A 26,281-nucleotide genomic window follows, 5' to 3' on the forward strand; every position below is an offset into this window, starting at 1 on the left:
GGCCCCCACACCCGGGGAACTGATGCCTTGATCTGGGCAAACCAACATGTCACCCATTTTGCAAAAGGCCGAGAGGGGTTTCAAATGAGAACCCAAGTTTATTTTGGAAAGGTGTTCCCAGAATAACCCAACACCTGAGATGAAAAGGTCCCCAACTTCCATCTCCCTTTATGACCCTGGGCTATGCCCGAACCCCAGGGCCTGCAGCGACACACCCAAGGGCCGCCTGTGCCTGTCAAGCTGGCCACCTGGGCACCTTGGACCCGAGGGGACGTCCCAGCAGGGAACCCTCTGCTGCCAGGAATCAACTGGACGGCGAAGCCTTGCCTCCCCCCCGCCCCAAGGACAGTGGTGAGGGGGCCTTCAAAGACTGCCTCTGCTTTCTGACAGCCAGGAGAGGCCAAGGAAAGTTAAATGTATTTAGAAGTCTCCTTCTGTGCTCTACATGGTTCTTCTGCCCCCACTTTTTTTCCTGGGCTGGGGGGGTCTCCCTCAACCAATTGCTGGACTGGAAGTCCACTGCCAGCACTGCAGTTCCAAATATTCAGCCATCAATGGAACCGAACAGGGACAAACAAATGTCCTTTTTTAGCTTTCTTGACTAGCTGGGTATGAGCCTCTATGCCTCATTAAACATTACAGAAGGGGAAGCAGCTTCCAGGTACCAAGCTGAAATTGTTCCTTGCTGAGCTGCAGTTCCTCCTACTAACTTCTCTTTCACAAGCTTGTCATCGTGAAAAAACGGGGGGGACGGGGAGGGGATGAACCCCGGGGGGTGTAACGCAGGGCGGCCGAGTCTATTTCTGCTGTCCTCTTAAGGCCTGGATCGGATCCATCAGAGAAACAACGCTGATTTACAGGATCCCAAGCAGAAATATTGGAACTGCTAGACACATCAGGAATCAGAGACACTGAGGATTGGACCGATTTAATAGCTCCTCGCATCAGTTCAAATTTGATCTTGGGAATTAAAATGCAACAGAGTGAAAGGCAGGAAAGGTTGGTTTTCAAGCTCCATCTCACAATTCAGTCCCACGCATTGGTCTTCCTACTGGCTGGATCCCTAAGGCAGTGCTCCCCGGGAAGAAGGAAGGGCTGAAAGACCCAGCCACCTCGAACCATTCCCTGCAGAATTTCAGCAGAAAACAGCCGAATTCCAAGCCGAGCCACCCAATTCAAGCACAACCTCCTGCAAGGGGCAGGGAGGGTTTCAGACCAGACCTTTCCCACTGCCGTACCTGCGTGGCAGAGGGGGCATTCAAGAGCTCTTGGCACAAGGCAGCCCTAAAAATAACACTGACTTCCCATCACTGGATTCTGAGCAAGGGGGCAATTCCCACAGGGACACAGGGATCCTCCTCACTCCTTGGGATCCAGACTGGCAGTTGCTCTCCAAAGCTTCAGCCCAGAGTTCTTTGCAGCCTGATCTGGTCTTGGGGGGACTGAATGGGGCCTCTTCTCCACGCAAAGCAGACATCCTACTTCTCTGGTGCAGCTGCATTCCAGGAGACTGTTGGGCAACCTTGCCTGCATCTTAACCTCCCTCCTTCTGGCCCCCGTGTCTTAGCTGGTGGAAGTTTTTAACAAACATTCACTTTGCTGAAATTCCCAGATCCTGAACCACTTACCTAGGCCAAAAGAAACCAGTGTGGACCGACAATGTAAATCAGCCAGCATTTCAACCCAAGCCACCCTTCTGTGTGTTCAGAGCCCGAATTTTAAAAGCTTGCCCAAGAGGAACACATGTGCTACCTCAGGGAGGGCAGCAGCTATGACAATATCCGGTTCTTCTCTCTGTCAAAAAATCTGCTTTTTAACACAGGCTTGGGACAAACTGCGGGGGGGGGGGGAGCCCTACAGCTGGCAGACCCATCTCGTAGGGCTACAGCGAGGGGTCCGTAACCCTCTTTCTCCCTGGAAAGGCAGGCAGGCACGGTGGTCGCCTGGCAAAAGCTCTGCCTCTCGTAAACCGATCAGCCAACACAGCAAGAGGGATAACATGTCGAAAGGCTGCTTGAGGCCAACATAGGTTCTGCTTTTAAGGGTCCCGTGTGGGGGGGGCAAACTGAACGCATCTCATCTATTTATTAGATGCAGGCCTGCCAAGCTGTCTCAGACCACCCCCCTCCCCGGCTGTGCCACTCAAAGGCCTCCTGGCAGTGCAGAAGGTTGGTTTCTCCGCAGGTGAGTCAAGAGCACCTCTCTGGGAAGGCAGGTGAAGGAGCCTGGATTCCGGGTGGACCCACCCCAGCCGCTGTGTTACCCGGGTGCAGTCTCACTGCAACCATCCAGACGACTGCGAAACTCAAGGCTACAGAACACACAACACAAAGGGAGAATTATGAAAGACTTTTCATTTTATACACAGAATATGTACATTAGGTTTATCCATGCAGATTTCAATAGAAAATTCTGTACAAAAGGAAACAAAACAGGACTGTTCCAGGAAACTTGTACGTTGGAAGCTCCAGCAAGAAGATAGTCTGGAAAGTGTCAAAGAGTTCTATACAACATGACACAACTGAGAACAGGAAAGAAGAATGAATTTAAAATGCAACGTCAAACAGATATGGCGATGCAGACACAAAAGAAAAGACAGAGTCCCTGGCTACTTCCAAACTGATTTGCATTTATGCACATAAAAAGAGCAACTGTGTGAATTTGGCTATAATTGGTGAATTAAAGAAAGGAGATACAAAAGGAATGGATACCAATCAAGAAGTAGTGTTTTTTTTAAAAAAGACACCCACAAAGACAAAACTAATCACCTGAACCCTTTTGGTCCATGGAGGTTCCACAGATCATTCAACAGTTTGCACATCTCTCTGTTCAACCCATCACAATTAAGCATCAACGTGGCTTGGCAGGCACCCAAACTCACATTGTGGCACTCGCCCTGTGCTCGTATCACTGCCTAAATTTCCAAGAAACGGAAGGGTTTGGATCGCAAGAATGAAGCCCGCTACGGGCCGGATGTTGTGGGGGACAATGCCTCTTTCGCAGTCAGTCGACTAATAGTCTGACTCAGAAACTCCTGGATATCCCAGAAATTCTCTGCACAGACAAGTCTGCAGGTGAATCATACAGAGGCCAGACTGTGAGAAGGGGAGACTCATAAAGGGAGCGGGTTGAAAAATCAGATTCATGTAAAAACAAAATAAAAGTGATTAATACATGGAAGAACCACATACACACACACGTTGAAAAATCAGATTCATGTAAAAACAAAATAAAAGTGATTAATACATGGAAGAACCCCCCCACACACACACAAGTTTGCTTTATTTACCCAATGCCTGGGGAAGGGGGGAGAACTAAGAATTTTATTTACCACTATTTTTCCATGTTTATTCTTAAAATAGGATGCCTTCCTCTTCATTTAAAAGGAATTAAAAATCTTAGCACCTGTAACTTTAAAGCATCTAAATCAACAAATAACAAAACTAATAAATAGCTGAAGACCAAATTTTCCCAGTAAGGTACCCTGAAGCCATGCCCATACTGGTCGAAGGGGAGGGCGACTGAACTCCAATATATACAGAGAACAACCAACTGGGGAAGGCTGATCTAAATATAAACAAATGATTTCATGCATTTTAATTCAACGCAAGCTCACAATTGCATTCTAACGCAGAACAAACGGAGAAGGGAGACTTCAAGAATTCAAAAGACTCAAGTCCGCAAGGGCATTTTGCAAATGAGAGAAGCAGCCTTATGTAAACACTTCTGGGTTCGCTTTCATGGAGTATTAGACCAGGCAGGCAGAAATCAGTCTGATGCCCACTGAGAGCCACTTCCGACATGCCTTTGCCACAGACCCCATCTCTTCTCATGGCATTCCTCAGGAGGCCTGAGGAGCAGTGGGGCAGAAGAGGTGCTTCCTCAGAGGCTTCCCAACAATGCTTTCCAAAGTTCTCTGAAAATTCGTGTCACCTCCAGAGGTGGACAGCTGCTGGTCCTGGAAGCAATCTAGGTGGAGAAATGAGAAGAAGCCTCCTCGTGCAAAAAACCACTCCTTTTTAGTGTCTCACAATCTATGCCAGTGTTTTTCCACCTTGGCCGCTTGAAGATGTGGGGACTTCAACTCCCAGAATTCAAGTGGCCAAGGTAGAAGACAGTAAACTGTCCTGTGTGAGTTCAGTTGTGATGCTCTGCTTTCTTAGAAGGATGGACTACAGTAAAATAAATTTTATGTTGGAATCCAAACAGCCACAGAACACAGAAACAGACACTTCTCTTTTCAAAAAACAACTGCTATGTTCTCCCTGCCTCCCACAAGGCAGTCCAAGTCACAGTAGGGCTGTCGTCGTCTGGAGGAACACATGTCTGAATATACTCGGCACAGAAGCCACCAACCGAAATTTTGGATCCTAATTCTTACTTGGCATGCACGTCCCAGAGTAACTGTCCCCAAGAGAGAAGAGGAAGACAAGGATAACAGATTGAGCAAAGACTTCCTGCTTCTTTAAAATCCACCTGTATGCACTATCATATATGCAGATGACACCCACCTTGACTCTCCAAATTGGGCTGAGCTCATCTGCACCTGCCTGTTCTTATCCCTCCCAGATTTTTATGCTGAATTTAGACCAATAAGATTTGTGTTCTTTGGGAGAAGGACACCAGATTGCCCTGGCAAATATCTCTCTGTCCCAAAGCTACCAAAAAGTAGAATTCATCTGAGCATTTTTCCTGAAATAGAAATAAATAAGAACTCAATTTAAAAACATCTTTAAAAGCTTCATTATATTCAATACATTTTCCATTTGATAAAAGGGCTCCCACCAGCTCAGATAATACTATGCAGGAATGGGGAGAGGTCATGTCAGCCCTCACTTTGCACATGTGGGGAGAGCGATCATGGTATCGGCTACCTCTACAGCTGAACCCCAGTCCCAACGTCACCCAACAATAACAACATGTTTCTTCAACTGATAGTGGAAGTCTTTGGGACGCAAAAAAAGTGCAAAGAAATTAATTTCTTAATTACTTCAACAAGAAAAGATAATTTAGTCTAACCAAGTTACCCTACAGGCAAAAGCTGAACCTTAATAACTGTGATGTGGAACAACGGAAATACTAACTTTAGAAACAGACCAGGTCAAGTCTTTTTCTGGGCATCTCAAAATGCTACGGGGCAGATCTCCCTTGAGATGCTTCCCGCTCAGACATCTCATGGACCCCGCGATGGGGAAGTCCTCTGCAGGGAAGGGCAGGGTGGGCTCAACGGGGGTTGGGGACTATCTCTCGAGACCCCCACGGCTCTAACAGGTGGGGCATAAAAAGCTCCCAAAATTAAGAACAACCACTGGCGTGGGGGGGGGGGGCACGGGCAGCTTGCAATACTGGCTATTCTCCTGAACGGTGGCAGAGGCCACCCCGGATGACACCTCAGGATGAGCTGTCATGCACAGACATACCATTGCTCCTTCCCATTCCCCCAGGTGTGGCTCCTTTCCACACACACACACCCTTTGCAACAACACTAGAGTGGGTCTGGGTGGGCAGAAAAGAACAAGGCAGTTAGGGAGTTACTGCCTACAATGCACAGAAGTAAAAGCTCAGTGCCCTAAAACCAGCCAGGGGGACGATGATTTGATAAACGCTACTAAAATGTTTCCACTACTTTATGACATTCCTCATTTTAAAACAACAAAAAATTGTATGAAGTTGGGCGCAAACTGTGAAATCCTGACTATCACAATATAAACCTGAGATTATTCTTTTTTTAAAAAAAAATTTTTTTGGCAGTTTTACTGAAATGTTTTTAACTAATACATTTCTGTAGGATTCTCAATTAAAATCACTACATGTCATTATTTATCCCAGACAAGGAAAATAACTTTTAAAACATCCACTGACCAACAAATACATTAAAAATGATTACATATCAAATTAAATATGATAAATAAAAGCATATTTACATTTTTTCTAAAAACCAAACTTAATAAATTCAAAGTGTGCAAACTGAAGAACATCCAACATTCAGATGTTAGTCCTTTAAACTTCACGTATTACCAATCTTACAAAAACCTAATATTTAAAAATACGCATTGCATCTATTGAGACATAAAGAAACTGCAAAAATGTTTAAGACTAGTAAAAGAGTTATTACACAGGCACTTCACATGTAAACAATCTACAGTACAACTGAAAAATATTTTGGCACCAATCTAGAATACTGAAAAAAACCACACAACTTGTCCTTTATATTGTATACTATTCTGTCACTGCCAGCATACACCCAACTAAAATATTGGAAATGGTACAACAGTAAGAAGTGCAAGGAGTGAAGGATGCCCATCTTCTCAAAACTGGTCAAACTGGTTCTGTGACTGCTTGTCCAGATTTTCTACTATGCTGTAGTTACTTTCCCCCCCCCCAAATGTACATGGAAATGATACATGTCTAAACTTTTAATGTAAATGCCGTTTTAAGAGCTGTTTTACTCCGTAACGTCCATGAAAGAAAAATGCATGTTTCTCAAAATGCCTCCAAAAAACCAGCCACTGGTTAGGATTTCCCACCACAATCATTTCTAAAAGCTCTGCGCATGTCTGTCCTTGTTAAATGTGTGCTGCAAGACCTAAGAGGAACACTAATACAGCCGAATACTTTTTAACAAAGTCAGTTGAAAAAGAAGAGAGCAGAAGATATGACGAATGAAGGGGAGAACTCAGATGCGTTCTACCTGGAAAGAGAATCTGATGGCCTCGAACTCTCTCATGGCTCTCGGTGAAAAAGAAAGGAGGGCTTTTTCACACTGCCAGGGAGTTGTCAGCCGACACCCAAGTTCCAAGCACGCATCCAGAACACCCGGCCAGCACTGACGCTTAATGGCTTGGGAAGCTCCTCGGGAGGAAGTGGAAAGATCTGGGACGGATCCAACACAGGCCCCGGCAGCGGGCTCCTTCTGCAAGAGTCCGATCACAGGCAGGAGAGCTGTGACGCTTTGGAGGAAGGGATCTCAAGGAGAGCCTGAACCGTGAGTCCAACTCTGACTAGTCCTCTTTCTTCCAAAATGTGATGGGGCAAGCAAAGTCTTTCCTGGAAAAGGAAGAGGACCCTCTCTTAACGCTTTCCTCCAAAATAAATACAGCCAAGCTGATTAGGAAAAGTGCTTCCTTTAAACGTGTCATTCAAAGACCACGGTCTCAGCGGAGGACTTCTTCAAGGGACCCAAAGCACCCTAACGGGAATGCTTATTTTTGAGCCACAGAGGCCTCCAAAGCAAAAGTGCAAGTTGCTTCTCAACCTCCAGGTGGCCTGAGGGACAGCCTGGTTGTCCTGGTGGAACCGGAAGGGGGAAGAGAAGGCGCAGGCTGAAAGCTCAACCGGGGGCCTGGCCTTCCTGATGCGCTGTGCAGGGATGGTTGGTTTATGGGGAAAACTCTCCGAACTCAATTCCCCCGGCCACGTTTGGCCAGCCCCAGCTGTCAGTGCACCCTTTGTTGTTGGCCTCTCATGGGAAATACCCATTTTCTAATCCTCTTTTTCTCCATGGGAGAGCGTGGGATGGGGGATAGGGCAGGCTTCATTCGGGGACAGCTGCAGTTCAGACGTGTCTCACCACCACGGGAAATCAAAATACCCTCGGCTGTTCCCCGTGCTACCCTACTTCGTTCTCTTTGAGGTGAACAGAAGCATCTACCTTGTATGCTCGGCAGCAGTGTTTCTCAACCGTGGCCACTTTAAGATGGGTGGACTTCAACTCCCAGAATTCCCCAGCCGGAGGTTGAGAAACACGGCTCTACAGGGTCGAGCAGGGATCCAGGTTAGGGTTCAAAACAGCACCCCCAAACACGCCTCTTCTGAGCAAATTCATTCTCTGTCTACCCTGATTACTACACCTGTACCTGGAGGGAGACATTACTGGAGAATAACGTCCACAACAACTGGAGTCCTTAAGCACCTCAGCAATTTACCTGCGGCACACCCAGTTTTTTACAAGCATCCAGGAAATTTTCAACGTTTCTTCGGCATTTTGCCATACTGAGCTTAGGCTGTTAAGAGAGAGAGGCACAACCATCAAGAATGCACCAGGAGGAGCACAAGAGGCAAAATACGCCTGTCAACTTCATTCACAAGATTAAAGGAGATTTATTTAATGCACTGAAAAAGGCCTTGACTTACGAGACAATGTGCTCTGCTTACTCACCACAGCTGGTGACGGGACATGAATGCTGGCCACAGACCGCGGTCTGATGTGGTTGGCCAGGTGGCACAGAACCACCCCATCCATGAGGGCAGCTCCAATATCTTCGGGCAAGCTGACTTTCAACCGCGACTCGAGATTCTAGGGCAAAGGAGGAGACACACTCAAGATAAAAGGCCATGGTTCTCAGGCAGTTTTGCAAAATGTGGAGTTTTGCATTCCAGCGGGCTGCTGGGTGCCAGCGTTACTCATCCAGGAACGCAAGCAGCCCCAGCATCTGTTCTATTAAAGGAAAATTACGTTGCGCAGCTGCTTTATCTGCTCCCTTTCTTCCCGCAGATGCTCCATTTTCCTCCTCATGGTGAATCCGGGGTCTGTGGCGCTGTAGTCTTGACGAGAACGCCCGAATGCTGAAAATGGAAGCGGAACGTTTAAAACGCCGTGTTAGAGAACGGCTCGCACACGATGCCACCGGCAGCTCCTCCCCCTCCCCCATTGTTTCTGTTAATCTCAACTGCAATAAACTAAAACCGTTTCTATGTATGACAACTGCATTAGTCAAACAAGCATTGGGAGAGGGGTGCGTGTGTCAGAAATGGATGCCGCCTAGAGAGACCACGCAGAATTTGTGCAGGGGAACTCTTGATCAATGTGGGAGAGGAATTTTCAGCCGGACGAGAGTTCGGCTGCTTGCCCGTTACTGGCCCGAGTCCCCTGACTTAGTAATGGTGGCCCACGGTCCCGCTGTGCCCCCAGGGACAATATGCTCAGGCAGCGGGGGCTGCCAAGCAGGCCCTCCGTAACCAAGAAACTGACCCTCCTCATCACACTTCTGCCCGGAAGAGCTTCCTGCTGCCACAGTGAAAACAGTGACGCTTCGCCTTGGGTTCGGCCCCATTTGCTTCCTCAGCAATGCCTTGGCAACGGGGCTGCTTGGACTTCGCCCGCTTTTCACCTCTGCCCTGTCTGGCACTTAAGAGGCCACCCCTTGCTCTAAACTCGACCTCTCTGTCCTCAAGCCCGACGTCAGCGTATTCTATGCCAGGGTTTCTCAGCCGCGGCCACTTTAAGACGTGCTGGCTGGGGAGTTCTGGGAATTGAAGTCCACGCATCTTAAAGTGGCCACGGTTGAGAAGCACTGTGCTAAGCAACCTGTTTTCTGGCACCCATGGAATTGCAGCCCTCACCTGATCGAGGCTTTAGTCCAAAAGGGCCATGCGAATTCCCGTCTGTCCGTTCATAATCCTTGGGGTGGGGGGGGGAGAGAAGCCAAACTGTTAGATGGCCACAGAGGGCACCCAAAGGCATGCAGGCATCTGACATGAACGTGCTTTAGTCTTCTCACGTGCCTGGGGAATTACTGCACAGAAAAGATGAACAACTCACGCCACTTCCCATTTCCCTCTTCTTGTCTGGAAAAAAAAGAACCCGGGTGCCCACTGCTTTTGTGGCCACAGCACAGAGGATTCCTGAGAAAGGTGCATTAATTGCTTATAAAAATGACAGGCCAGTTCAATTTAGTACCAGCTTCATGGAAGTGGGAAGGGAGACGTTCTTTAAAAAGGTTCTCCAAGAATCCGTCTGGCAACATGCTTCTTAAAAACGGAAATGAAGGAGTTCAAGAACTTAAGAAACCTTAAGTAACTTTTCTGCACCTTTCAAACATACATTGCAGCCTATGCATAATATAGTTCAGATCATTCTTTAAGCAAGCTTCTATTCTGTAGGCATCTCCAATTACACAGAAATTGCGTGTTTCGGTCAAAATCTACTTTGCGACATGAACTAAAACACAGAGACAGACAGACAGACAGACAGACAGAGACTTGTACCTCGGATGACACAGGAGACTGTGGAGACACATTAGTATGATCACTGTCTTGCTAAAAAAGAACGAAACCAAAAAGATGGAAATTGTAAGATGAAATGTTTTAGAAAGGAAAGTTTGGCAAGACAATATATAAATGTGCGTGTGTACGAAGACATATTTTCCCAAGCAGAGAGACACTGCTAAACACATGAAGATACTTTAGAATAGCCAGGCCTGGAGATATTGTAACAGTAGTATCTGAACGTGGTTCCTTGCAAGAGGGTGACACCGCTGGCTAAGGGCCCCAGCACAGAGTAGTAGTGCAGCAAAGCTATTGGGCAAATAGGGTTCCACCCTCAGCTAAAAACCAAAAGGAGCGTCTGCCTTTTAATAAAATCGGCCAGTCGGGAAAGGTGCTATCACACTCCCCCTGGTTTTTCGCTACCACAGAGTAAGACAGCTCTCCTCCTAGGTCATCAGCCACAAAACTTTGCTGGGCCAATATCTGCAATGCTACTGCTGCTCTTAAAGCATTCAACATTACAAGTAACTCCTCTCTTTCAACCTTTTTAAAATGTGAGATCAATTCCGCCCCGATCATCCTAAATTTCTACCAGACTATGGCAGATAACCAAACACAGAAATAAGATTTTATTTATTACAGTGTGTGTAATCTACCCTTCAGCAGATTCCAGGGCTGCATGGAATTAACAGAAACCAATGTTTAAAAAATGGCAGAACACTGTAAAATCAACTCCGAATTTAAGACCAGTTCCTGGCCAGGCCAAGTGAGATTTTCAGGAGTGGCAGTCTCAGCACACTTATGAGATTATCCTGTTGCTTTAAGCCATATCAAATTCACGGGCTGTCAGTGTAAATTATTCTTAAACATTATTTCTTTGAGGCGGGGAGGGAAATAACTACGCATGTAAGTATAGGAAGATTCTACAGAACAAGAACTTAAGCAAGAATGTTTACCGAATCCTTGCTTTCCACCATGAACTTCCATTTTCTATTACACTCCTAACTTACCTCATCATTTTCATTTCCACTGGAACTCTTCCGTGAAGACTTGTACTGAAAAACAGACAGCTTTCAGGTTACATAGTTTTTGAACCTCGTGTGTGTTTTTTAAAACCATTTCTGATTCTCGGCTTCATCGCTCTGATTGATCACACTGTGAATCAGTCCTGAGGACAGAGACACATGGCTATCCTGGCACGGCAGCAGAATCTTAGGATGCTCTTTTTGGGGCTCAAAATGCTGGTCAAGAAACTATATATAATGCTTAGGCTCAGTAACAGAGCCAGTAAACTGGATCTGGCTTGCCAGATGAAGAATTGCACGACTAACCAGCTCTCCATAGGGAAATGTCTATCGACACTTATTCCCGTACTAATCCTAGGTGTATTTCCTGAAGAATAAACCATACTGCTCTCCAAATAACGTATTCCCTAGCAGGCATTCTAAGACCACACCATATGCCTATTAAGCTAGGCCTGTATCTCAAGGGTTTGCAGATTCCAATGTAACCAGCTGTACGTTCCTTGTGCAAAGTGGATGCAGAAGGCCTCAGCCAGGCCTCCCCAACCAGGCACCCAGTTCCAGAGTTCCCAAGCTGTCTGACCTGGCCAAAGAGTCCCTATTTTCCCACTCCTATTTCCACAATAGGAACATACAGCCGCGTGTGGCGCAGAGTGGTAGGTGGCAGTGCTGCAACTGAAAACTCTCCCTGGGACTCGAGTTTGATCCCAGCTGGAGTCTCTCTCGGGTGGCCGGCTCAGGTCGGCTCAGCCTTTCGTCTTCCGAGGTCGGTAAAATGAGCGCCCAGCTGGCTGGGGAAGGCGACGGCAAACCACCCCGCTCTGTAGTCTGCCAAGAAAGCGTCGCAAAAGCAGCGTCCCCCCAAAGGGTCGGACGTGACCCGGGGCTTGCCCAGGGGACCTTTCACCTTTTCATTTCCACAATAAGGCCCCTGCACTTCTCTGATGCGTTCAAGGAAGTTCCTGAGCTGAATTCTTCTCCTGTCTCATTTCACCCAGCACAGACTTTGTCCTGGAGACCGAACTTGAGAATTTCTTGGGAGAAATGGCTTTGAGGACCACAGTATTGACCTCATAACCACTTTGGACAAAAACGACTTAGATGCACTTCAGAGCAATTTGCTTTGCTTTGAACACAGCCTTGCGGCACCTCCCCGGCGTCCTCCCTGCCCACCTGTCATCAGCTCAGTGACAACGCGAGACTCACAACGCAGCTCTTCTATTTTTCGAGTCACGTTGAAGCTTATCACATGCACGACAAGTACATTCAGCCAGGGACAAACAACAGAAAAAGGCTTCATGTGCAGAAAGAGAAGGCCGGACTGCCCCCTCGTGGTCAGTTTTTCCTTTCGGGTTCCAGCTGGTTTCCTTCCTCAAGGACACCAAACGAAATCAGAGGAGGAGCTTTAAGCCAGGACAGCCTCCCCGAACTGAGGCTCCTGACGAGCCGGGAATCCAAGGGCAATCTCCATGCAGCTGAGGGCGCCGGGTTAGGGAAGGCCACGCCGGGGAGACCGCTCACATCGCAAGGGCCGCTAAATGACTGAATCACTGGGAGAAATCCAGATGATGTTTACACGAAGTCTGACCAGCCAGGAGGAGGAGATACACAGGAATTTGAGTAAGAACAAGAATATGCTTTCTGAGAAAGATCTCACCAATGTCAGAAATACACAGCGATCGGCTACGTAGACCCTACGTAGACCTTGGTCTGTCTCTCAGTCAAAAAGAGCTGCTGTTTCGCCAACCGCTTTCCCCAAACCTCCTCATTCCATTTGTATTTTGTCGATTACCTGCAAGCTGAAGGTCAATCTGAGCTTTCCATGTAAATACCAGCCTTAAAACGTTTAGGGCGCTTCCTGTTTTAGAGCAATCCCTGGACCCCACCTTCAATGCCGTCAAGTCAAGGCTCAGCTTACATGGGAAAACTGCCAGACAGGCTTTCTAACCTGTTTCAGTGTCAGCTGTCAGGAGTGACTGAGCTTGCTGTGCAGGGCAGAAAATCTACTTTGCTTACAAGCATTTTAAAAGCCAGGCTGCTCTTCCGTCAGTGACTGGAAACCCCTTACGGGCTGAAAACGGGGAAAAAATGGAGCTGTGATTTATGGGTTTGATGATTGGAAAGGGTAGATTATGGAAAGAAGGGAGTTATGATGTAACCTTGGGAGAGAGAGAGGATAAAACCTGAATGCATTTATAACTGCTGTAAAGAAGACTGGAAGCCATTTCTTTATATTTTGTCTTTTTCTTTTCTACGTCTCTCCTCTCTCTTTCACTTCTCTATTCTTTTCTCACCAATTTTCTTTTTCTTTTAAATGTTTTTATTCTGTTAATTTCTTTCAATTAAAAAATAAAAAAATAAAAATAAAAGCCAGGCTGCTCTTAGGGTTTCTGACATTTTCTAAGGACAGAAATGGTTTTATTTGCTTAGACTGATACGTTAGTTGACTTCCTGTCAATTGCATAAAGTGGGGACCTACCTTGAAATACTCCCTCCTGATCTGCTTGCTTCGCCGCCTTTCCTCATTCTGCCAGATTACCGGCTGCACATCCGGCCAGTGTGGATCGTCCAGGGGGCCCTTCTGGCTTTCCAGAGACTATGGAGAGAAAAAAGCCTGTAGGCCTCAACAACAACTTTGAATTTGTTAAGTTCACCAGGATCCCCCCAAAATCTCTGATGAAAATGAGTGATGCTTTTCCCAAGCTAGCCTTCCCCAAGCTGCTGGCCTCCAGGCATGTCGGGCTTTCCTGCAATCTATCGCCAGACACCATACAGTTGGGAAAGGTGATCATAAATAAAGTTCTGAGGGCAGGAGGGACGCTATTATCTTGCACGTATGGCATTCGCTCATGCTCCCTGGCTTCACGTTTAGGGTGCGGTAAACTTTTTGCCCAGAGCTATTAAGAGCTTTTACTTCCAATCCAGAACATGGATTGCCTTCCGAAGCGAGTATTTGTAGCTCGGGGTTGAACTGTGGAGTCCTGGTGCTCTCTGAGCCTGGTTGTTTCCTTGCAGACGTTTCATTGCCAGGCCAGGCTGCATCTTCAGGGCGAGGAGGGAGTGGCCCCGAACTGAGAGCAAGGCCCGCTCCCTCTTTGCACTGACGGTGTTGCCTGGCCTGGCAATGAAACGTCTGCAAGGAAACAGCCAGGCTCAGAGAGCACCAGGACTCCATGGATTGCCTTTACAAAGAGTGAAAACAGAATAAAAACGTATGAACAAGACAATTAGCATTTCCACTGAGACTACATGATATAGTTGGCAATGGCTAATTTTGCTTCATTTTATATTAAACCAAAGTACCTGTACATCCATTGCATACTTATCAGGAAAAACTAGCTGACTGGCTGATGTATTGATACATGTATTGATCTACTGATTTATTCACTGATAAACAAATATTGATGCAGTTCACGAATTCACCCACCTACCACACATTGTATGGTGCAGATGGTTAGGATCAAAAATCAAGAAACGCCACAAGTGGTCTGAATCTTGAGGCAATCTTCAGGAGTTACAATGCAGCTCCTAGTGCCGGGACAGGGCAGTGCCAACAACTGCTGTTTTCACCTTGAGCACTAGTGGCTGAAGGGAAAATGCATAAATATGTCCAACAAAACAAAGCAAATTGTGAATAAGCCCAGGGAAGCCTTGGGGCTGCACCTCTTCACCCAATGTTATTGAAAGTGTCTAGAATCCACAAGCTCCCGCACAGCAAGCTGATCAGTACTGGGGTTAGTTATCAGATGCTTCGCAAGGACAGACTCTTGTGCAGCCTGTCACAACCACTGCAGGTGGTACAAAGGAATCCCACCCAACTATCTGGTACCAGGAGCACTTTCAACAAACGGAGCAGCTCATCTGCAACCAAAGCTATAAAGAGTGATTAAATACGGTAGCGAAGAAACATTTGTAACGAACAAGCAAAACAATTACAGCTGTCCAGGAAGAGAGGTTTGATGCTTACACATCTCTGCATTACCTGCCAGCTGCAGGGGGAAGACGGGGAATTTGCTTCATCTGCAGAGAGACTACAAAAACAAAACAAAACAAAATGTTGTTAGCTTTAAAAAAAACCCTCTTTCTCTATTAAATGTATATGGCTGCCCATTCAACATGCAATTCTTCACACTGTTATCTAGGACCAAGGCAGCCAATTTCTAATCTGGTATGAAACCACCCAAAAATCTATTTATAACCAGATGACCTATGAATTTTAGGACTGGGAAAAAAAAAAACAACCCTAAAGAACAGCAAGAACAATGTGGGAAATGGTAATGTTTTAAACTTTTGCGATAAGAGGAGGATTTTTTTTAGAGGTCCACATTTCTTCGGAGGTAACCTCTGGGTGGGAAATCTTTCTTTTTCTCCTCCCTTTCAAGGGCTAAACGAAATGAAAGGGGGCTGGGGGGCCCTTGCGGCACTAAGGCCGTTTGCTCCCCGGCCACAAGATGCTGACTTCTCCTCTTGCGAGCCGCAGTCAGCCAAATCTTCTATTACAGAAGGCAGGCCGTGTTCTGCTAAAGAAAAACAGCGTTTAAGCAGGATTATTTTCACATAATTACTTCTCTCTGGGACATCGAGAGATCCGGAAACGTATTCTCAGTGGGGCACAGGTGTGCTCCTCTTGATGAATAAACTGCGCCGGGGAGCTCTGAAAACTTAACAGCAAGAGTAATTGTTTTCTCAAGTGGTCAAAAGCAGAGAAGGGTGTTTGAAATGTGACAGGAATTCTTAATTAGTTACGTTTAAGTAAACTCTGCTCTGGAGAAAGCAGAGCCAAGACGGAAAGGGTGGGCTCAGGAAGGAGGGGGAGAAGCAGGAAGGAAATGCCGCTTCCCACTTCGGGTGGACCTAGCCCTTTCCTGCCAGCTCCAGAGGCCATAGAAACCTGCTTTGCTTTGCGGGGCGATCTCAGGCATTGGCAAAACAGCCCCTTCGAAGCAGAGTCTTCGGAACCTTTCGCAACGTCCCCCAAAGCTATTTCAAGAACAGCGGTCATCAGGAGCACTTCACGCCGCTGATATTTTTTAAGCTGATATATTTTTTAAAGAGATGGGCTAAAATAATTTGTGGGAACCCACGGCGTAAAAGGATATTTTACACCAGTGATACTGGAGGATAGGGTGCAGCTTTCAAAGAATAACGGTGCCCTCTTCAGAGATCCTTTGCTTCCTCCCACCCCCCTGCAAAATCCGTGCACGCAGCCGGTTCACCAAACTGTTTCGACCCGTCTCTTCCCACCCCGCAAAGCCCAGTACCTTTTTTCCGAGTCCACCGCCTGCTTTGGTCGGTTTCTTGTGCTTGCTGGGGTGGAGTGGTTCAGAAGCCTAAAACCAGTAAAACGGCATCTGAGTGACACGCGGGCGCCCCTAAGCAGCACTGCTCCGATCTTACTCTGAGCTGAGCTCCCGCAGCCTTCGCCGTCTGATGACTGCTCTCCTCCCCGCGCTCCGGGGAGTCTCAAGAAAGCCCAGGCAGGCCGTCCTGCCTGACTTCCCCTCGCCTGGCCTTTACGCCTGCGATCGGCGGGGGACGGTCCTTGAAGAAATCCGCTGGGAGAAGGCACTGGGGGGGAGGGGAGGGGGCGAAGCCGGGAGCAGAAGGAATAGCCAGGAGAGGGAGTTCGGAACCAGGCGTGACAGGAGAGAGAGAGAGAAACAGGGAGCAAGCAGGAGTGCCCTCAGCTAGGGCCATCCGAACGAACCCCACCTTCTTACGGGGAGGAGCGTGTTCGCTCCAGCGGCTGCCTCGCTGCCCCAGGTCTTGAGGGACGAAGGGCGGGGGGTTCCCCAGCTGGTCAACAGGGCCGGGGAGGTTTACTGACCCCCGTGCCCGAACAGAAGCAGTCCCTTTTTCTTTTAATATTGTCGAAGAATCTCAGTCTCTTCCACGGAAACTGCATTAACCTATCCTTGAAACAGCACCTTGCGGGTCTGGAATTTAGGTTCCAGGTAACAATTCGTGAGGAAACTTGTTTTGTAATTTGAGTTGCAGACCCCTTAATATATTCTCAGAAGTGGGCATTTTTTCAAGGTACAGTATAACTGGGAACTCCCTGAACTAGGGATGTCTGCAGGTGTGGTCGAAAAAGTCAAGATGGTGATGATGCAACTGAAGCCCCCTTGACACACATAAAAACGGGCAAAGCTTCAACCACAGCATTGTGGCTACCATTCTGACTTTTTTGACCAAGTCCTGAGAACACCCCTGCCCTGAAATCCCATTTCTATGAAGGAGGCAGATAAATACTTGAAATAAAGAAGTAAGATGGCCATCAGGCGTCTTAGGGAAGCTTATAGCACCCAGCATCCTGGGTAGGTTTTTCTTAAATTCCCCTCCTAAAACGGGCCTTCACCATTATACAGGTAGTCCTTGACTTATGACCACAATTGGGACCAGAACTTCAGTCATTAAGCAATGTGGTTGTTAAGTGAGGCATCACATGACTGCGCCCAATTTTACGACCTTTTTGCCATGGTTGTTAAGTGAATCATGTGGCTGTTAAGCAAATCCAGCTTCCCCCACTGATTTCGTTTGTCAGAAGCCGGCTGGGAAGGTTGCAAATGGCAATCACGGGACCCCAGGATGCTGCAACTGTCACAAATAAAGCCACTTGCCAAGCACCCGAATTCTGATCATGTGACCGCAGGGATGCAGTGACGGTCATAAGTGCAACGACTGGTCATAAGTTACTTTTTCCAGCACTGTTGTAACTTCAAACAGTTGCTAAACGAATGGTCGTAAGTCGAAGACTACCTGTAGAAAGCTTGTGAGGTTATTGTGGCTGGTCTCCCACACTATCATGTGACATTCCCAGGCCACAAATCCCAAGTACCTTGATGCACGTCCTGCCACCCTCGTCCTCTGGAAAAGCTTTTCACTGAATGAAGTTCTATAGCTTAAAGGCCTCCGTCTGAATTCGTACATCACGTACCCCAAGATGGAGGAAGGAAGCCGTGAAGATTGACAGGAGAGCCGTTAGTAAAGTCAGTAGAAAAGAGAAAGAGGAGAGCTGTAACTCGGTTAAGTCAGAGAAGGTAAAAGGTTTTACGGCCAAGCTGTGAAATATAACCCTTTGAAGATGCAAGAACGGGAGAATTTTGAGTGCGGCAAATACGCATAGCCTTTCGGTACTGCAGTTGTTTTAAAAGGCCGAGGTACGTATTTTAAAAGATAGCAGCCGGGTTTGCCATAAACTAACCTTCTTTCTTTCAAATCATCCTCTCTCAGCTTGGACTGGCCTAGTTTTGAAACTGTCACGCAGGCGGCAGCCCGGGCAGACCCTCGCCGAGGTCCCCTGTCCCTGGGGGAACCCAGAAGCTCCCTACCTGTTCTTCTGCTCCTGCTGCAGGAGCTGGGCCGCAATTTTCCGCAGGTCGGTCACGTCCTTCAGCTCATCATCTTCTTCTGCCAACGCCTTTTCTTTCTGAACACTGAAAAAAAAAGGAAAAAAGAAAAGAAGAAATGTTTGGATCAGGTACTTCTGCCAAACAGATCCCCTACATGAATGGTCACCAGTACTTCACCTTTCTCATCCCCAGACCCCGACGGGGCAGTGTGAGGGACCCACCTCTTCTCATCCCGCCAGTCTTCGCGTGGCTCGCTCTTCTGGGGCTTCTCGGCCGGCTTTCCTCGTTCCTTGCACAGAATATTGGGGGCAGAGGAAGGGGAAAAGGGGGTGCAGAAGTCACATTATTTAACCTTAGAGCCAGAAAGCCTCCACTGGTCATTTGCGTCGCACACTTTTAAGACGCAGCTACCTTAACGTAACAGATGATGGATGGCCCGGTCTGGGGATCTCCTTGGTCACAAGCAGCCACGTCCTCTGAGCTAGGATCAAGGTAATCACACACATCGGGGTCTGATGATTGGGTAAGAAGGAGAGAATGGGACAGGCAGGAGAGGGGAGATATACTGTTAGACTGAATGTATAAATGCATCTATCTCTAAGGGTCTAGGCAAATGCACTCATCTTCCACCTGCCTTCCTATGTAAGAGGCCAGCTTGGGACCCTGTCAGAAACCCCCAAGACAAACCCAACGTGAGCTGGGCTAGAGCCCTCCAGGCACTGCTGGTGTGCCACGCCATGAACCCTTAAAGGTGTGCCTCAAACGATTCGCACAATGGCTTGGGAGCCTCAGAGGTGCCTCATATGCCCATTTCGGTTCAGGTACCAAAAGGCTGTAATTTTGCATTACAAGTTTTGTCCAACTCTTTCCTCCCCTTGAGCAGCCACAAGAAGATTGAACCATTCCTTTTTGCTCTTTAATGAAGAACTATTGTTAGGTTAAGTGTGCAAAGGGGTTTTCAGAGAAGAAAAAGGAGGGGTCAAACATCTGTGATGGGGACAGCTGGCTACACTATAGTTTAATTATAACCATAAGGTTAATTTCTCTTTAGTTTCTGATCGGGGCTGCACTGGATGTACATCTGAGGCTCACTGAGGCCTGTTCCCATATTGCTAATCCACCCTCTTAATGTGCCAGGATTGGCTGGGAAATGCTAGGAGTGGCAGTCTTAGCACATCTGGAGGGCATAAGGCTGTGCTACGCTCTGACTTCCATTTGAACCAGGGCTGAGTCTCCCTGAGGAACCTGGGGATTAGACTTAGACGTGGAGGGTTTTACCTTTATGCAACTCAGGTTTGTTCCCGAGCAGCTGATTGTCATTCCGGAGGGTCTGTTCCCTCGTGGATTCCGAGACCTGAGAGTGAAGGCTGACTGTGTCATCATCAGATGGCTGAAGGTGGGGGTGGAAATACAGTTAAGAACGTCACACATACATTGCACGTGTTTTTCCGACGCACACGCATCACAAAACGATCTTCTAAAGAGGCCAGTGTGATGACAGGATCACAACTAGCACACTTCTGAGAAAGCAGAAGGCACGCGCCTTTCTTTTATGGGTCACCCAATCCAGACATCCATTCACTGAGTAAATGGTTGTCAAAAGCACATCCAGAAATGCTTCAGCTGGTTCTAGTTTCATGTACCTAACCAATAAAAAAGCAACATTTCAGGGAAATTTGATTTTTTTTTGGCTATCAAATCCGTAATACAAAGTTAATGCAGCATTCCCCAGCAGCTTGCTCACCGGTTGTGCTGCAATGCAGTTCCTGCACAAGCTGGCCACGCAACTGTGAGAGTTGTGAAGTCGCCACATGCCTGGAGCCTCCAGATTAGGGAGGCTGATGTATGCTGCTCCCTTGTACTATAGAGCAACTTCTAAGACATGTAGTGAACTCAAATGGACTGCAGAGATTTATCAGACAGGTACTTCAAGGGGGAAAAAAAGCAGGGATCTTTCCCAAAACCGACGGAAAAGGGGAAAAAAAGACCTAATTCTCTCCTTTTCAACAGACTCACCTCTGTGGTGGATAATCTTTTATCGCCATTATCACTACCAATTCCAGAGTCTGGGCCGTGGTTTTTGTTGGGGTAGAAGTCCTCTATGCTGTAACAGAGAAGAACCATCTGCCATTAACACTGGGAAGCTGTTTTCAGTTCCCCAAAGAACTACAAACAATTTCCTGAAGATGGACCGTCTACCAAGGCTTGGAGCAGAACATGGGAGGCCTGAGGAAGATATCCACGGATGCTGAAGGGTCCGACTTTCCAGTTCCCAGAGTCTTACCAGGTCTTTGTGATGGGTAACTATTTCATGCTCAGAAATATATGGGTGTATGTACCAGGGTCAGGTCAGAGGCGAGAAGCTGAATTTAGTAAGACAAAGAATTTCTGTGCTATAAACATTCTGAGATGCCCTTGTTGCCACTGTCATTGTAACCAAATACCTAAAACTTCCTGTATATACACTATGGATGTGAGGATTTCCTGTCTTGTATGTTGCCAATCATTCCTTTCCACCTGCCTTTGCACTTAACTCCACAGTGCATCTTTTAAATTAAGCTCTGAAATTACCACGATGCCAAACTACCTCTACGTTGGGCTTGAGTTGTCAGCCCTACAGACCAGACCAGAACCAGAAAATCAACTCCAAAAAGACTAGAATTATAGTTTATTGAGATAGGCTATAACAACAGAAACCTGAAGGCCTCATTATGCTTTACCTCCCCTCCCTCTTATACCCCAATGAATCAGGAAGGGGCCTCCCTAAGCCACTTCGAAATACTGTCTTGCTTCCCAGGCCGTGAAGAACCTTTCAGCCCTCATTGTTTATGTAATGGTTCCTGCGCAGTTCTGCCAAGGTCGCCTCCCTTACTCCCTACATGTGCTGATCAAAATCTCAGCAGAGGAAGGACCCTGATCCAACTGCAGAAACCCACTGGTGTTTTTGGTGGGGGTTTTTGGCACCAGAGTTAAGAATCTACTCTCTATTTAAAAATATTTTTCGACAGATTACACGAAGAGGTCTAAAGTCCAGGATTAAAAAAAGAGGGACAGCTGGTCACGATATTGACTGCATATTTGCAAATAACTTTGTGGGGAAAAAAGCTATCCCCAAAGTTCTGTACTGAAGAGAAGGAGCACTCCGATTTTCTTCCCCTTCTAGCTAAAGGTACAATGAAGTGATTTTGGCAGCAGATGGCAGACTTCTCCTTTGGTAAAACTGTTCTGGATGCAAGTAAGCGGGAGAAAGCGGAAGAAGAATTTCTTTCAGTCCGTTTGAGCCCTGTGGACACGGGAAAGTGACGCTTAATGTTAACCTTACCCATAGTTAAATCCTCGCCCTGCAATCTACGGCTGGCCCCCAACTGGGCCTCCATCCTCTTATTACGTGTCCATTCCTCCTTATCCAGACACGGCTAGCGTGTTCGTAATTGTATTCCCTTCACTACTCCCAAGGAACCCAATGCAGATACAGCACTAAATCGACTTAGCAGACAAGGGTCAGTCCGTTCACGGCTCAGACAGACACCCCTCCCTTGCTCTTGTACGCTCTGAAGAAGGGACTGGCGCACTGGGCGGGGCCGGGGTTCATTTCAACAGACCACGACTGGGGAAGCGGTGGCCTTCCCAAGGATGCCCAGCAGCACGGCTAGGAGCGAGAGATACTGATGACACGGGCCCGGACCGAACAGCCTGAACTGGCTTAGACACAGCTGGACAACCCGTGACCTGCTGAGTCATCGTTTCAGAGATATTTCCTCACCGGATTCCTCAGTGCCTTCAACAAAGGCAGAGCTTCTAAGGTACTGCCTTCACTGGAAAGCTCTTAAAAATTCAGGGAGATATTCAGAGATGCACTGTATCTGCCTTGAAAATAGCTCACGTCATTCATATTGAACTGTATAGCACAGTCAAACATCAGGAGTTGACCACAGGAAATGTTTTATAACATTTTGAATCATGTCATAAAATGTTTTGGGATGATTTTTGTGTCATAAAATGTTTTACAAAATTGGCCAAATTTAAATTCCACAGGAGTCACAGGTCCTGGGTTTTGGACGCATTCTGTAAGTTAGCCCGTTTGAGGTACCTTGGTTCAAAAATTGTTGGCCTATGATGCACCGTTTTGCTCAGTTAAAGGTTACAAAGTATCAAACAGACACAAGACTTTTAGTAGTATATACATGACAAGCTGCAGTTGGCTTAAACCAGGAAGGGTACGTGTTTAATCTCACCCGCACCGAAGAGAACAGAGACACAGCTCTTGCTCCTAGGCCCAGCAAGCTAACTTAGCTATCCCTTAGCAATGATGACTGACAGGCAGGGGAAAAGAGATGACAGGGGAGGGGAGAGAAAACTGGGAACACCGTGCGAGGCAGGGCCAGGAACGGGACAACTGGAATAACCTCAGCCTAGGAGCGATGAAGTTCCTGGCATGGCGTGAGACTCAGAACAAGCTCTGAGGGTTTACAAGTGCCGTGTTTTACCTTCTGAGAAGGAAAGGCGGCTTTACCTGTCTGTGAGCGGCTGAGAAGGGATCCTTCTTCCCAGGGAAGGGAGATCCAGAGAGTCTGGCTTTTTGTCCATTCTGAGGCATGCCTGGACACTGAGGAATTTAAAAATGTGTACTTTGCCCTTTAAGCATATCTGTTAAGAAGCAGGGAAAAAACACCAACACAAAATTTGAGTCAGATGGTTGACGGAAACCTTTGGAGCCCTTTTCGTTTCTGACTGCCTTTCCCAGATATATATGTGTGTGCGTGTGTGGGATGGGGGCAGCTGAAAAAAGCGCATCGTAAACCTCCCTAAGCTACTGATCTGTTCCTGGGGCAGCTGGTGGAGCCCAACTTATTCATTGACTTCATGTGGTCACGACGAAGCAGCAGACCAGCTCATTTCCCCACAGCTTTGGGGATCACAGGAGAGACCCTCCGGGGCCCACCTTACAGAGACCTGCCCCTCTCCAGCTACGGTGTACGGAGCACCGAGAGGCACTCAGGCAGAAAAGGGGCTTCCGTCTGGTGCCATGGCCAAACAGGCCCCGCGCCCTTCCTCCGCAGAGCAGCCGAGTGGAGACGAATGAAACTGAGCGTCATCCACGCCCCCACGGCACTCCTGAACTGAAAAAAGGGTGATTCACATACCTGGGCTGGCGGTATCTGCATCGGATTATTATCCAAAACGATGACTTGCAAGTGACGCAATTTCCGGTAGCATGCGGGGATCTCTGAGATTTTATTACAAGAGAAGTCCAGCTTGACCAAGGGAAGCTCTCCTAACTCTATGAAGGAGGGGAAAAGTGGGATTCAGACATCTCAAGACACGTGTCTAAACGAATCAAAAAGAAGGCTGGAAGAAGATGGAATGCTACTTACCATCAGGTAACATATGGAGATGATTTCTTCTTAAATTTAATTCTTTTAACGAGTGCAGTTTTCCTATCTGTTGGGGAAGGACCTGGATCTCATTGCAGCTAATATCCTAGGTCGAGAAATAGAGAATCAGAATGTCCAAAAATTTAACAAGCAGTTCCTGACACGAACAGCTTAACCGAGGGAATATGCTTCTTGAAGACAGAGACCTGTTTTTTAAAAGAAGCTAGGAAACGCCTGAGTTTTGCTAGAAAGGGGAGGATTCGCTTAAAACAGATGTTTTTGTCTCTGCCGTCAAAGAAGGCATCTCGCGCAAGTAAATAAACCACGGAGTCTTAGAGCCCAAAGGGCCACGTGGGCCACTGAATTCAACTCCCAGGAGCCCAAATGGAAGCAATTCCTACAGGTGACTCTCCAGCCTCCGCTTAACACATCCAGCGAAGGGGAGCCCGCCATCATCCGTGGTTCCACAATCAAACTGCTCTTAAACTTAGGAAGCGCTTTCTAAGCATTATTTCAGAACCTGCCTTCTTATAGTATCTTTTAGCCTGAATTCTAAACAGACCTTGACCTACTTTTACATCCTGCTCTTTCAGGTGTTTGAACAGTGCTGTCACTTTAACCCTCAACTGGCTTTTGCAAGGCTAAACACACCTAACTCCTTCAACCTCTTGAAAGGTCTTCACGCCTTCTCTCCAGACCTTTCTCTGCAACTGGGGTGCACAGAACCAGGCAATGAGGATTCTTGTAGATCTATTGATCCATATATTCCATACCTGTCTCACAAATGAAGCTTTTATGATGCAAAACATCCACTGAATATTTTAACCCTGAACTGTATCAGTAGGAGAGGAGAAAGCAGACAGAAGGGACAGAACGTGAGACCAAAAGTCCAAGGTTACAGAGAAGGTTTCATCACACCTATCACCAACCTTAGAGAGTTCAATATTATAGTAACTACAATGCAGTAACAGAGAGCCAGTTTGGTGTAGCAGTTAAGGCATCAGGCTAGAAACCAAGAGATGTGAACTTCAGTCCTGCCTTAAGCATGGAGCCAGTTGGATGACTTTGGGCCAAACACTTTCTTGGCCCTAGGAAAAAGGCAAGGGCAAACCACCAGAAATCTTGCAAAAAACTGAAGCGACCTGTCCTGGCATTCACTAGGAGACAAAACTAACTCAATGGTATTCCCCCCTCCCCCTCCCCCCCACACACACCAAAGCAAACAAACAAAAAACTCACCTAATTTGCAAGACAAAGCATTCTTGAAAACTGAAAAGCTTGCACTCTGTTTTGTAAATCAACAGACACTGACTCAACATAAATAAATAAATCAAGCAGATGAGATTTTTACGAACTTGGGGCCACAAGACTGGAGCTCACCCGTTACTGCTCTAGACAATTTTTCTACAGGTTGCAGGTCAGTTTGTTGACAAACAAAGGTGAAGCCGAATTGAGGGCTAGATGGTGTAAGGCTATGAAGAAGGATAAAACAATTACACATACCAATTCCATTAAGTCTTTCAATTTTCCAATTTCTTCAGGAACAGACACAAGCTTATTATTGCTGACAACCAAAACTTTCAGTGGCAGATCAAACAGGTATTTTGGCAATGTAGATAAGAGATTTCGACTAGAGAGAAACAAAGACATTTGGGGTTAATATCCAGCAGCTATTAATTGTTTGTGCTTTGAGATGCAGAAGCAATTAAAACCACTACGGGCTCCATTTAAATTGACTCAGCATTTAGTACTTCAGCACAAGCCCTGCTGGTAGATCACAGTCTATAAAAAGCCTTCCTGGCAATGCTGTTTCACCTCCTGGGCACGAGGAAACAAAACATTCAACGCCTGCGGGCGGGTGCAGAGGGAGAACGGGTCTTTGCAAAGTCTTCCCACTCTTTTCTCTCCTCCCTGCACCCTTTTTCTGAAGCTGAGCGGCAGCTTCACTTTTCTATGATCTTTTCTCCTGCCCAACCAACTGCCTTAGTTTTTCCTCCTGGCATGTCAATTTAGATGTACGTAGCACGAGACGAACTCGTGATCTTCACTTCCATGGTGTATCTGAAAGTAGCAGCTACAACATACGGAGCAAGAGTCTTTTCACAGTCTCTAGGACTGTGGCCAGTTCAGCTGTTTCCCCACAAGAAGGCAAGATTCGCAATGTTCCTTCAGCATTCGCTTAACTCCTAGAGACTGGAACCTGAAATACCAAGCGGCTGCTTCGGCATCTCAAACACCAGACTGTGGAAGAGAAATATCAAGATCAAAGGTAGACTTCCTTATACGATTTTACATGTTGGCAACCTCTGAGCTGTACACAGCGCGGAGTGGCAAATGCTTTTCTAGTCTTCTTGGGCAAGAAGGCTCCCTCTGACGGGAAGCAACGAGAAGAAAACTGTACCTACCTGATATTGAGATATGTTAACATCTGTAGGTTTTTAATGGCTTCAGGGATAGATTTGATGCAGTTGTGATACAAGTTCAACGTCTCAAGCGGCGCAAACTGCCACACATCTGGAGGGATTTCAGTAAATCTGTTCTTGGA

At 47.0% G+C, this 26,281-nt stretch overlaps 1 protein-coding gene across 1 annotated transcript; it reads right to left on the reverse strand.

The window, feature by feature from the left end:
* Positions 1–2,339: 2,339 nt before the first annotated feature.
* Positions 2,340–26,281, reverse strand: LRCH2 (leucine rich repeats and calponin homology domain containing 2). Its single transcript, XM_063313716.1, has 20 exons — positions 26,142–26,281; positions 25,240–25,366; positions 23,737–23,842; positions 23,506–23,642; positions 22,875–23,008; positions 20,378–20,465; positions 19,640–19,715; positions 18,773–18,873; positions 18,583–18,650; positions 18,341–18,445; positions 16,271–16,339; positions 14,992–15,040; positions 13,489–13,605; positions 10,998–11,042; positions 9,988–10,038; positions 9,343–9,400; positions 8,456–8,565; positions 8,159–8,296; positions 7,926–8,003; positions 2,340–7,047 (listed from the first exon to the last, which is right to left on the reverse strand). Exons 1-20 carry the CDS (start codon positions 26,162–26,164, stop codon positions 6,928–6,930), a joined length of 1,800 nt encoding a protein of 599 aa, XP_063169786.1. The 5' UTR covers positions 26,165–26,281; the 3' UTR covers positions 2,340–6,927.

Source organism: Candoia aspera, chromosome 12, assembly GCF_035149785.1.
Source record: "Candoia aspera isolate rCanAsp1 chromosome 12, rCanAsp1.hap2, whole genome shotgun sequence".
Classification (NCBI taxonomy): domain Eukaryota; kingdom Metazoa; phylum Chordata; class Lepidosauria; order Squamata; family Boidae; genus Candoia; species Candoia aspera.

Coding starts and splice junctions, on each gene's coding strand:
- LRCH2 (XM_063313716.1), bottom strand. CDS start 26,164: ATGTTAACATATCTCAATATCAG. Junction 23,009..23,505: donor TGCAGATACCGCCAGCCCAG/GTATGTGAATCA, acceptor GCTTCTTAACAG/ATATGCTTAAAGGGCAAAGT. Junction 11,043..13,488: donor TCAGGAGGGAGTATTTCAAG/GTAGGTCCCCAC, acceptor TCTGTTTTTCAG/TACAAGTCTTCACGGAAGAG.